The following is a 13,586-nucleotide window of genomic DNA, read 5'->3' on the forward strand; positions in this document are numbered from 1 at the left end:
GTAACTAGTGATCTTTCTAGTTGCTTAAAAAAACAAAAAAACAAAAACAACCTTACTCCTATGTTCAAGTCCTTGTAAATAGATTTAATGCTAAAATCACTTAAAACCTCCCACAAAACATTTTAAAACACTAGGTGAAGAGAGACTCAGCAACACATCCGTTTAAGGGATTCTGTGCAGTATGATTTCCACATGTCACCATGGCTCATTAGGGACAAGGTCTCAGAATACTCTTGCTAGATACCAAATTCTTAGCCCTTGAAATACCAAAGGCATTAAACATTTTTTTGGTGTTTTTTAAAAAAGCAAAACCCTCAAGATGAGCCCTCTTTCCTTATTCTAACTTAAACACCCTATCTTGAAGTGGTGAAACTTTATTCTAGAAGGAAATAACTGATAAGGGCCCTAAAACAGTTACTTGTACGCTTAGTTCATTACTTAGGCAAAGTAATACATGAGGTGTTAGATGAAAGAGGATATACGGAAGGTATTTCCATCATCAACATTATCATCACCATTAGCTTGGAATGGAGACACTGTTTAAAAATTATATAATAGCGTATCTGTCGTGGAATATTGCTATGTATCACATTCATAGCCATTTTGTTCCTTAAATAAGTCCTTCCTTGTACTGGATTGTTCTTAGTTGTGAGTGATCTTAGCTACTATGATGAGAATCTACCACGTGGGTCACCTGGGTGGCTCAGTCGGTTGAGCGTCCGACTTTGGCTCAGGTCGGGATCTTGTGGTTTCGGAGTTCGAGCCCCACGTCGGGCTCAGTGCTGTCAGACTGTCCGCCTGTTAGCATGGAGCCCGCTTTGGATCCTCTGTCCCTCGCTCTCTGTCCCTCCCACGCTTGCACTCACCCAAAAATCAATAATGAAAAAGAAGCTACCGTGTATTTATATTTCTTAGCCTTCATTTTTAGCTCCTCCCATATCAGCCTACTAAGCCAATTTTTCAGTCCTTGAGAGATCAGTCACTTACAGGATTCTCACTGTCCTTAACACATTCAAATGCTCTGTCCTTATTTTCAATCTTCTTTTTGGTACCTGAGAGCCCAAGTGACAAATCCTAAGACAAGTAGATCAAAATGGCCATGCATGTGTCTGCTAGGGGAACATGCTAGAATGCTGCCTAATTTTCTGGACTCTAAGTGCTTATATTCCAAAATATAAATGAGTCCTCTGAGGGGACCTTAAAGTTGGCAGCATCTAGAATTTCGTGACAGAGTTTCAGGATTGCTGGTTCTTGTCTAAAGTTTCAATAAGCATCATGGTTTTCTTGAGCAAGTGTCAGGTATTTGCATCACAGTAAATCACTTCTATGGTGAAACAGAAAAGATTCCTTTCAAAGAGACTGAATATAATGTAGCCCTCCTGTTCACAAATCTGATTTATACTTTGTGGACACAGAACATAATGTCTAAGAGTATTTCAAAGGGGAGGGAAGAGGAACTCAGCAAACATAGCACAGACCAAGCCCAAAACAAAGTGAAAAGCTTGCCAAATCTCTAAGCATGCACTTGTCCAAATGGCCCGACAATGACAGACCAATACAGAATGAGGCTGCAGGGAAGGTTAGAGAAGAGAAACAAAGACACACCGGAAAACAAGATGGACGTTACAAAAAATGGATGGAGAAGCCAATGAAATAGAAAGACAGCCTGTGATGTGCATCTCAGCTTTCCAACATGCAGCATCCCCGGTGCCATGAACCCTGGGGGCCGGGGCCCGTGCATCAGCAATAAGGACCAGGAAGTGGACTTGGGAAATGGGGGGGCTGAACTTCTGGTTGCCAGAGTGGTGTTTCTAGTGCTTCGAGATACACATTCCTGCGGTGGACATCCTATCCCGGCGTCCTCAGACTGCCCAGATTACATTGGCTTTATAAGTAACTGCCCCGAGATCACAAGGCAAGCTCCATGATAAAAAGTGAACGTTCCCATGAAGGGCCCCTGGAGGACTTGGTTCCATTTTAAAGATGCCTTAGATTTGCTTCTCAAGTGGTCATAAGTTCCCTCTGTGCTAAATTTTCCAAGTGCTGGAGAGGCCTTCCTGGTCTAATAGATGGATACGTGCTTTTCAGAATCACTAAGAAGTCATTCCTTAAAGAATCAGTATTAGCCAATTGACTATATTAAGCTCTTAGAGCGGTATCTTTAATGTACAAATTCTCCATGATTTATTTTGTAGTTTAGCAAAAAGCTCATCTGATTTTGAAACTAAGCATTGTACTGTTATGTACATTACATTTCGCATCTGATGTATGTAGACTATTTTATAGGAGCGGACTATAGACATATGGAAATGGACCATTAGATGTCTTTTAAGTGTGAGGTCAAGCTCAACCTAATGCCTCTTGGCCTAATGCTCTCTACAACTTAAACCTAGAATATTTGTGTCAAAAAGTTCAAATTCAGTCTGAAGACAGAAAAGAATGGACCTCTGACCCTTAAACGATCCAGGTTTGAATGGCATGGGTCCACATATGCGTGGATGTGTTTTGACTGTAAGTTATCTTCCTTTTCTCTAGCTTACTTTACTATAAGAATATAGCATATAATACATATAACATATGTGTTATATGTGTATGTGTTAATATGCGTTCGTTGTGTTAACTGTGTTAAACGCGTTAATTGACTGTGTTATTGGTAAGTGTTCCAGTCAACAGTAGGCGATTTGTAGTTAAGTTTTGGGGGAGTCAAAAGTTATACCAAGATTTTTCTACTGCGCGGGGCGGGGGGGTCGGTACCCTAACCTCCACGTTGTTCAAGGGCCGACTACATATCTACATTTTTAATAAGGTGCCATTTAGGCACACAAAGGTACTGTTGAGAAGTAAAAATTTAAGTGGCTGAAAGCAGCTGTTTGCCTTAGGCTCAATAAGAATGCAATTTGCTAGTTAAATAGAGATGGCAAAAAAAGTTTGCTTTCAAAATGGTATTTCATGTATATTTATACTGAAACAGACGCCCCTAATATGAGTGAGGGATGGGGGGCCCTGTCACTCCATCGGTGTGACCCTTGACCAGGGCCCCTTCACCAGAGAATGGAGTGAAACAGCGCAGTCAAAGGTGCTTTAAGGGCACGAAGCCGAGGGGGAAACCGTCACAGACAGGGTGAGCCCAGTGCTTGTTACACACTAGGGCACTTGACCTCACATACCCCCAGTGACCTAGGAGAGGTGTCGTAGATGAGGTAGCAAGTGACACCCCAAAGGTTAAGTTGACAATCCAAGGTGCCACCGCAGGCACAGGACACAGATAATATTTGAACCTAGGACTCCGGCGTTCATTTGCGTATTCCAACTCTCCATAAAGCTGCTCACAGACACAAGATTTTGTGTCTCGATATCTCGTGATGTGTGTATTTGTACAGACTTTGTGTAACTTTACAGGGCACGTGGCGTTTTTCTTCCTACGGGAAGCATCTCTTTTGAAAGGTAAAACATGTAATAACCAAGCAAGGCAGTTTACCTCTTTGAATCAAAAATCTCTTTCCTCTGTCATATTCGAAGCAAACAAATCTTAGTTTGGCCAAGGGTTTCTATATTAAAGTCTCTTTAAAATACATCTCTGAAGTTTTTCAGTAATTTCTTATGGCTTTATAAACATCCTCTAAAGTATTTTGGTATCTAGATAACAAAAGGTCCCCCAAATACTAATTAGCGATAATAATTTTAAGTAATCTGTCAAGAATTTTGGAAAGTGCTGCTCCAACTGGAAAATGCTCATCTCTTTGCTAATGACAAAGCATGTGTGACTTCGACAAGCATGTCAGCAACATTATTTTTACAGCACAGAGAATGCTAAAGTGGCACACACAGGATAACTGCATGCGGATTAAGGGCAGTGCATCTATATTTTAGGACTCGGTGGCTCAAAAATCCAAGTGAGCCATAAGAAAATAGCTTGGGTAGACAGTAAATGAACGCTCGGTCAGCTGGAACAGCATTTTGCGTACTCGGTAGCCGCGCTCGTGATCTGAGCACTTTGGAACACCGAGTTGGGATCTGTTAGGTCTGCCTCAAGCCTTCTACCAAGACACTTAATATAACAGTCCGGTTATAACAATGTACTGGCCTGGCACCCCCTCCTTCAGCTACTGTCATTGGTTACTTTGGTTCAAATCAAGACTGTGGAAAAAGTTAGCATCCTTCTGGGAGCTCATACTTATTTTAAAGGATGGCCCCTTTGAAGCCCCTTCAAGGCTCTCGGATCCCCCAACATATGGAGGGGAACAAGGGCCCCAGTTGAGGGCTGCTTCAGAAGCATAAGGGGCAATGAGGAAAACCATGGGAATGCCATAAAGGGAATGGGCAGGAATGTGGGGGCAGAAACAGAAAACAGAAGGCACGGCTTCTCTTCAATGTCACGCAGAAATCAGGACCAGTCAAAAGAGGATCACCCTCAGGGTTGGCTCAAGGAGAGACATTTAAGTTACACTGCCATCGATCTTTCTATACTCTCCAAGTGTTTCAATACCACCGAGGGGTTAAATGGCTTCTTACCATTAAGACAAGTTTTGGAGATTTGTTGCTAAACAGTGGTACGTTTTGCTGAGCCATATCACGCATCAAAACCAGGAACATACCCCAACTATATATTATATTTTGCTTTTGACACACGGAAAAACAAAATGATAATATATGGGTTTTTTTTTCCCCCTAAGCAGTAGATAATGAATCTTCTGGTCTTAAACATACTTCCTGTTTCTTCATCTAGAGCCCTTAGAAATGACATATTTCTCCGACTGAGAGATGCCATGCCAGTTCTAAGACGCTGGGTGTAGTTACGACACACGCAGGCATGCGGAGAGGTCGAAAGCTGGGAGCTAACTCTTGGAGATCCACCTTATTAGCCTTCCCAGGGTGCTAATAAATCTCCACTATGCGGGGTGCCGCCTGGGGAAGCCTGCCTCCTTACCTTTGATATGGGGAATGAAGTGGTGTCGGAAGGGGGAGTTGGGGCGGGAGTCGCTGTGGGTGGAGCTGAGGCTGCTGGTGCGCAGGCGCACACCAGGAGACAGCAGCTCTGTGCGGCAAGGAGTCAGGGGCAGGGCAAGGTGGAAACAGAAAAGAAGAACAGAAATTAACACAGGAGCAGGGACAGCATCCTCGTTCCAAGGGAGGGGGCGGGGCGGGAAATAAAGAACGTTAATCAGGAGTCTGAAAAAGGAGGAAGGAAAAAGGGTTAAGAACGCACCTGCTATGGGTCAGGCAAAGTGGGGAGAATGTGCAAATAGGTTCAGGTCGGTAGAGAGTCACTCTCTGAGAATAAATGGCTTTATGAGAAGGAATGGCCACCGGGACATTCTCTGTCAGGATGACACCAGCTACTGTTGAGCCAGTACCGGTGCATCATCTAGATTCAGAAATAGCTGCTTTTAAAAAAAGACACCTGGCCAAACAGAACCCCCATGACGCACATGTGAAAAAAAAAAAAAAAGACAATTATTTTAAGAAACTTGAAAAGAAGTACTCATCTGTAAGGGTCAGATTCTTTTTGTTTGTTTGTTTGTTTTTAAGCTGCAAACTTCTCCCATTAGAAGTTTAATTTTATTCTGCCTGCGGAGAAGGAGGGACCTGTTCATGCTCCCCCGGTGGCGGAGAGCTACTTAGGATCCTGCGAATGGCGTGGTGGCGGCACTGGGGGACCGGCGGCTTCCTGATCTTGGAAGGAGAATGGGCCATTAAAACCAAACCTGGCCCTGCGGGGTGCGCACCACCACCCGGCATCTAGGACCCACCGAGTGGATAATCAGAGGTATCCGATACCGACCATAACTCTGCTGTCAGAACCCCGCCGACTCCACGTGACAAGGACAGATCTTGAAAAAATAACCGTAAGCCCTAATAATCAGATGTCCATAATATACCGTGGAGAGGGGGAAGTGCACTTAGAATGGGGAACGTCCTAAATGCTGCTAACATCAGAACCACGTCTGGAACAGACAAATCTTTCAGTGCTCAACAATGACATGATCTTTTAGGGAAATAATTTCCCTGGCTGACCACCCCCTCGCTAATCGGGGGCCTGTAGAACAATAATTTCCCTGTAGCCCCACGTCATCCTGACAAGGTCATGGCCATGGCCTCAGTGACCTCAACATATGCCCTATAAGGACAGGCAGTCACATAGAGGATTTCTTGTCCCCCACGTAGACAAGGGCTTAAATCTAGACCCAGGTCCGGGACATGAATAAAATGAACATAGCTGCATACCAAAAAAAAAAAAAAAAAAAAAAAAAAAAAGAATCCATTTCCTGAAAAATTCTCATGTAACATAACTCAACAAATACCAAGTACTTATGACCTAGGGGGAACTATACATTACTGAAGAATCATATACTAAAAATTCGGTCCTCATGAGTATTAAATCTATAGCCTTAAGGAAAAGACTGCAGCCTTTTTATATTATGTTCATTTCCTCTGGTTTTATTTTATAAAATAAGTTAGCACATGTTCTGTTCTCATCAGCCTGTGCAGAACAAGAAGCTTAACATGGAGTCTTCGAAGATGTACACGGCCACCAAGTTTGTCTAGAAGGCCAGAATCTCCTTGTGGGAATCTACTTCTCAGAGAACCCTGAATCCGTGCTGGGATCTCCATTCTTCTGTTCCACACATGAGACACCCACTAATAGTCATAGGGACTACACCGTGCACAGTCACCTGAAGTCCACACTATCTGATACCCTCTATCATAATATGTCTCTGTTGTTTTTCTGTTTTCCAAGTCTGGCTAAAAATCTAAGGGTAGAATGGATCTGAAAAGTTATCAAATACAACCCTGAGGTTGTATATAATACTTCCTTCTAGAAGGTGCTTAACCCAGCATGCTTAGTAACACCGTGCGCCTGGACCAGGGAAACACAATAAACACACCAGCAAATGGCTAATGCTGGATTTTAGATGATGCTGATGTGCCTAAAGGGTACATCGAATTATTTTCTTTGGAGATCTTCATTCTAAGTCTCCAAGTGATGGGATTTTCTTCAAGTCTAAAAATATTTTTTAAAAAGGCTCCCTTGCTTCTTGTTGTTCACTGTCAAAATGTAATTATTTAATAAATCATAATGAATAGAACCATAAAATAACACAAACTGTAGTTGGATTTAAGTGTTGTTTTTTTTTTTTTTCCTGGGAAAAGAAGAGATCTATTTGGCAGCTAGATTCTTAACACACTGTCAGTAGTGGGGAAAAGAAAAATCACACAGCCAACACAGACTATCATATAGAGTGAATCTCAGGAACAGGTGCCCTTACCAGGTCTGTGAAAATGCTGGGGAGAGCGAGACGTGGTTGGAGTGTAGCTATGGCGGCTGTAGACGGGGGAGTTGATGGAGCCCTGGCTGGTGGACCGGTGGATCACCCGGTCCCGAGCATCCTGGTAGCCCTGGAAAGAGAGTACGAGAAAGCAGGAGCGTAAGACACTCATTCAGGCTATCATCAGGTCCAAGGGAAGTCAAGTTCTACAAAGGCTGCCCCGGAACTATCATGCCTGCCTGTTCATGTACACATTTTAGGGCCATATCCTCAAACACGTATGCAGAGGAGCATTCTGTGGTTAATGCACTTTGTTTGAAACCAGTAGTACCCGCATTCGGCCAACTTTTAAGAAGGAAAATGATAAATCCCAGTGTCGACAGAGCTCTGGGGAAAGTAACTCCGATGGTCACGTTTATACTGTGCTTTTCGGTTTTACAAAGTGTGTTCACATACGTCATTTCATCCGATTTGTGTAACAAGGAAGGTAGAACGCAAGGGCTGACCTCCCTTCTCCACAAAAGCAGAATGTTTCAGAGCAGGCAGGAGACCCCTGTGTAGGCGTGTAGCTCATGAAGGCAGAGCCCGCTTCAGGACCAGCCTCCCGGCTCTCATCTTACCCCTTGTTCTGACTGCCAGCCCACACTGTCCCTAACATTGATCTGGTGACACTTTAAGTTGATTTGCCTGGAGAACAAGCCGGTAGTGGCCTCAGACCCAGGAAAGTCTACTTCCCACTTTGTGAAACAAATCCCCAGGAAAAACAAAAAGGGATCTTCGAATGGAAAAATGCGCTCAAAGATATCTATCATACCACCACTTACAAGGATAAAGCTTCCTCAACAAATCGGGGAATAATTAAGTGAATCAGTCATATCAATTCAACGGAATAATATACCACCACTAGTGTTTTACAGACTAGTGGTACTTCTGTTGTGGTTTCGTTGAATGTCCTCCTTCAAAAATTCCAGTCTAGGAAAAGTCCAAGTTATTCCCCAAATCCCACCCGTTACAATTTTCAAAAACGGTACTTACTTCTGCTGATGGAGTCGGAGATAAAGTCCTTGGAGACTGGAAGAAGAAAAGAGAATTTAAAGTCACCGCGCGTGTTAATTCGTTTTCAGTTTCCTTAGCTGTTTATCAGACTCACCTGGAAACAGTATTCAAACTCCAATGCCAGCTCCCTTTGCCCATCCCCTCTTCTGGTTCAGTGAGTTGAGAATGGGGCTCAGACAGGGACACGGAAACCAAGATTCTGGGAGGCTGGTGCACATCCCTGCCTGAGAACGGTGGGGTCCTGATAAATACGTTATCGTGCTTGAGATGCTTAAGCTACACAGATTGGAACTATTTTCCCCTCTAGGCTCAAACTATGCTCAATTTACTAGTATGAGTCACCGTGTCTGCCCGAACACAGACTTCTATAAACGTGGCTGTCGACTGAGGTACCACCACGGCAATCATGTAAAATTGTTTGCTAACCGGCTAGTAATAACCAGGTCTGTGGCATCCAGCCCTTTTTCATTTGGACACCTGTAGGACTCACTCCCCTTCCTCGTGAGGTCTCGACTCGCATGTGGTGCCACACAGTGCTTTCTGTGACTCCTATTTAAAGGAGCGAGCCGGCCCCACCTGCTTGTTCCTCACTCTATTTCATTTTTCGTCTAGCACGATACCCTGTACGCCTGTATTAGGTATCGTTTGTTGTCTGTCTCCCACGTTCCGCTGCAGGCTCCATGAGGGCAAGAACTCTGCCCCTTTACGACGCAGTATTTGGGGCACCTGGGTGGCGCAGTCGGTTAAGCGTCCGACTTCAGCCAGGTCACGATCTCGCGGTCCGTGAGTTCGAGCCCCGCGTCGGGCTCTGGGCTGATGGCTCAGAGCCTGGAGCCTGTTTCCGATTCTGTGTCTCCCTCTCTCTCTGACCCTCCCCCATTCATGCTCTGTCTCTCTCTGTCCCCAAAATAAATAAACGTTGAAAAAAAAAATTTACAACGCAGTATTCCCAGTGACTAGAGAGGCTCCTGGCACATGTGAGGTGTTCAATATTTCCTAAATGAATGAATGAAATGTTTACAATTAAAATGCCAAAAGTATTCAAATAGAATGAAATGTAAACGAAGCACCTGGCCAGTGGTGGACTTCTCAGCTTCAGAATTTGCCTCTTACGCCCAGTTCGCAAAAAGCACTTGGGCTCTCTTGCACTGTAGATTCTTCGAGACCCGCGGTCTCGGCTGCAGCGACAGCCTATCCCCGGGGCGTCTTAGCCGGGTGAGGATGGGCCCCGTGAGGGCAGGAGCCAGGCCTGACCCTGCTGACAGAGGCTTCTGGATCTTCCCTACTCATGCCTTCTGAAGGCACAAATGGCTACACAGAATGTCAAGTTCATTCCTCCGGTGCTTCTAAATTGGCACCATAGGGATTCTTTGGGAAACGTGTTAATAACAACTAAAGGAATAAATAATCACATAGCTTGTAAAGTTTTCTAAGTCGCGAGATTCATGTGTTGGGGAAGAGTTCCCAAATATGTCTGATTTCTGATCCGGGGCCATCCTCCCACCGAGATTCGGTCCTCAGAGAAACGCACAGGTCACCACACCAGGTAAGGACGGTATCGATGCTGAGATCCCCGCTATGAGAGAAGCCAGCATTTCTGTCGAGCACGTACGTGCCGGGTACTGTTCTAATCGAAATATTTCACTTAATCCTCACAGAAGTCTCTGAGGCAGGCATTAATTACTATCTTGAGTTTACACACTACACTGAAACACGTACTTTTCCCAAAGTCGTACGGTTAGTGAATATCGGAGTCTGACTTGAAACCCTAAATGTGCGCTTCAAAGCCCAAACTTTTAGGCTTGATGTTTTACTGCTCAAAACGGAACCGCTGGGAAACACACACACATACCCCCAAAACCTAAAACGCCATAATACAGCTCACCTCCCCCCACTTATCTGACTTGAACATTAGCAAATTCTCATCCACTTGCTCCAGGACCAGCTCCTGCGCACTCTGTTCAGGAACTTTCCTTTTTCCTTTATCCCCCTATGCAACTCTCCAGGGGCCAGTGGGGACTGAACAACGCAGGCCAATCAACCTGCATTTGAACAGCTGTAGATGCAGTTACAGACATGTGACCACTAGGGGGAACTACACGAAAATGGATACCCCTCCTGCCCCGGGGGCCATTTCAAGGCCGAGCTATGCTCTGGAATGAAACCCAAACTGAAACATAAGTAAATAAAAAGAACAAGATATATTACAGTTATGAATAAATATAAGCATCGGTATAAAACAAATACCCTATATGGATATGATTGAGGACAAATTAAACAGAATCACCGCGCTTTCACGGCTTTTTTTCATCTAAGATCTCAAAGCGCCGTGTGCTGTTAAATAGTTTACAGTCTGTTTTAACCTTGGTTGAACAGCTAATTTCAGTTCGGTACTCGGGCAACATCTCTCTGATTGGACTCAAAAGAGTCTACAGATGATTCTAATTTTCAAAATAAAAAGGGAAACAAGTTTAGGTCAAGTTGAAAATGCCAGAGGAAATAGACCAGAGCCCAGGCAGGAGGTGAGAGCCGGGAGCCCCCAACCCTGGGAAGGGATGGGAAGGACCCTAAGGGGCTGAGAGACTGTGCTCCAGCCTCTGGACCATTGATGTTGGGAGAGCATGAATAAGCCCCAAGGCCACAGGTAACGACTTCAGTTGTAGCTGTCACTTGCTGAACATTTACCAGGAGTCTGGCTCGGCCAAGTGCTTTAATAGATGAGTTTATATGGATTAGTTTTAATAGATAATAAATTATCTAGTTATTATATAGATATTAACCTTTAACAGACAGTTTATTTAATCCTTACTAACATCCTATGAGGTGAATTCTGTCATCCTGTTTTATAGATGAACAAACTAGGGGTCAGAATGGTGGTTACATGGCCAAAGTCATACAAGCAGCATGTGGGAGTGCCCAGGTTGATCCCAGGTAATTTGATTCCAGAACCCTGGCTCACATCACTGTGCCATACCGTGGTCTCCCCCTCTCCACTCGTCCTGTTCTTGCACATTCTAACTGTCTTAAGGTGCTGCAGACGGTAGCTGTCATAATTTCGGGTGTGTGTTCTCTTTCCTCACGATCCCCGTGAAGAGACTTCAGTTTGTCCCCAGATCGAGACCCCCGAAGACTCTCCCTCCATTAGTCCATCTGCCCAGCTCACAGATTCTCCCCTGACAACTTTGACTTCCTTCCCAGCCTGCCCGTTCTGCTATCCCACAACCTAGTACTAACGCTTATTCAACCTTCACTGTTTTCTCTGGCTGGCCTACTCTTTCACTCCTCTGTCACCTCCTGAGCCCAGGGATGGTGTGATAGGTTTTTGGGTACCTCAAAGCTGGTAGGGAAGTCTGTAAATAATGGGCAGTCCAAAGGACCCTCTGGCCTTATTTTGATTCCAATCAGTTTTTCTTACACACGTGATAAAAGAGAGGTTGTTGTATAACTCACAGCTTCTAGAATTTATTACCTCTCCCAGGCTCTGCCTCTCCTGTTTGTCCTCATAGCCCGAAGTGTAGAAAGGCTCATAGGTAATAAGATCTGGACGTTCGATATCATATATTGCCTTGACCTTGGGAATGGCTGCTAAATCCTTATAATCCAGGATTTCATTGTCCACCTTTGCCTGGCAAAGTTAAACAGAAAGAAAAATTCTTCTTCAGTCTCATTTCTTTGGGGAACTATTGTTAGTACATTTCACATCCTGCTCAAAAGGTGAAGACCTTAAAAATAAACAAAACCCAAAACATTTTGCTTAGTTTTAAAAACAAAAGCATTCTGCTTTAGAAAGTTGCCAATTTATACCATATATTAATCACTTTTTTTTTTTTAAGTCATCAGAAGCTTAGGAAAAAGTCTATGCAGAATAAACCAAGTAGAAAAGCCTAAAAACCTTCAGGATAATTTTCCTAAATTTATTACAGAGATGGAAAAGCTCAAACAGATGGTCAAAACAAATCCTCCCAGATGGCTAAAAACAAGAACTGCATATTTGATCAACTAAATATTTAAATACCTTTGCGGCAGAATTTAAGAATACTCAGTATCAGCATTCTGGAAGGTATAATTAATCCCCAAGTATCTATACCCCACTTAGGCACAGCAATTTTTAAACTCCTGCATAGCATTGTTGCATTTTATGGGTCACCGACATTGATGGCCACATTCGCATATCAATTTAATTACCCGAAGGAAAACATGATTGAGAAGGCTGATCTTCAAAAATGAAAACTGGATCTCATAACAGAAACAGAAGTCATTTCCAATTATTCTATTTTGGATTACCCCCTCCACTATCACAATCTGCTACTTGACCTGCCCCGGAAGCATCTTTTCCGGAAGCAAATACTTACATAGATAGTATGACCTGGGGAGCCAGGGATACTGGAACCTGGTCTAGAATAAATGCTTTCCGAGGAAGTCCTGGTAGGCTGTAAAGTAAACGGCACCTTGTAAGATTTCACACCATGGCTTCAGAATCAAGACTGGCCTGCATCCCTAGCATTTACTGAACACTAAGCTGGCTAAAAAAAGATTTGTGACTATTCTGAAGAAGGGAAAATATAACCTAGAAAGACAGAAAACGGAGAACTGGCTGTGCAATCAGCCTTGAAAACGCATTTGGGGACTTTTCCTTTTACCATCTCTTCCTGGTCCCCTCCAATGCCTTCTGGCTCTACCGTCAGGCACACACATTTCCCTCCACCTCTGTTGCCGCAACCCCAGCCCCAGTCACCACCTCCGCTCATCTGGACGATTCCAGTGACCTTCTCTGCGGGTTTCCTGCCTTTGTTCTTGCCCTCTTCAAATCCCCTGGAGCCCAAGGGCCAGAGAACTCTTTTAAAAACAGGGTTTAGACGGTTACTACCCTGTTTTTGGCTTCAGCAACCATTTAGAATGAAGTCACAACTCCCAGGGCCTCAGGGTTTTGTTTCTGCCTTCCTCGCCCCTTTCTCACTCACTACCCACCATCACTCATAGAACATGGTGCATGTCCCTGCTTCAGGGTTCTTATCTCAGCTCTTCCCTCTGCCTGAAACGCTCTGAGCCCCAGTGTTACTGGATTTTTTTTCCTCCTTCAGTCTTGGCTTTAAATATCACCTCCTTGGGGCGCCTGGGTGGCGCAGTCGGTTAAGCGTCCGACTTCAGCCAGGTCACGATCTCGCGGTCCGTGAGTTCGAGCCCCGCGTCAGGCTCTGGGCTGATGGCTCAGAGCCTGGAGCCTGTTTCCGATTCTGTGTCTCCCTCTCTCTCTGCCCCTCC

At 44.3% G+C, this 13,586-nt stretch overlaps 1 protein-coding gene across 28 annotated transcripts in view; it reads right to left on the minus strand.

Moving 5' to 3' along the window:
* ABLIM1 (actin binding LIM protein 1) overlaps positions 1–13,586 on the minus strand; it is a 303,758-nt gene that overhangs the window by 24,267 nt on the left and 265,905 nt on the right. For 16 of the 28 annotated variants that reach the window (XM_045040717.1, XM_019813874.3, XM_019813861.3 and 13 more), the window contains 4 exons: positions 12,677–12,754; positions 11,794–11,949; positions 8,304–8,339; positions 7,269–7,398 (listed from right to left, as the gene is read on the minus strand). In XM_045040717.1, coding sequence (XP_044896652.1) covers positions 7,269–7,398; positions 8,304–8,339; positions 11,794–11,949; positions 12,677–12,754 — 400 coding nt within the window. Of the gene's footprint in view, positions 1–4,927; positions 5,036–7,268; positions 7,399–8,303; positions 8,340–11,793; positions 11,950–12,676; positions 12,755–13,586 lie in introns of all 28 variants that reach the window. The other 12 variants (XM_023240969.2, XM_019813866.3, XM_045040719.1 and 9 more) reach the window with 1 other exon arrangement.

Source organism: Felis catus, chromosome D2, assembly GCF_018350175.1.
Source record: "Felis catus isolate Fca126 chromosome D2, F.catus_Fca126_mat1.0, whole genome shotgun sequence".
In the NCBI taxonomy this organism is placed as follows: Eukaryota; Metazoa; Chordata; class Mammalia; order Carnivora; family Felidae; genus Felis; species Felis catus.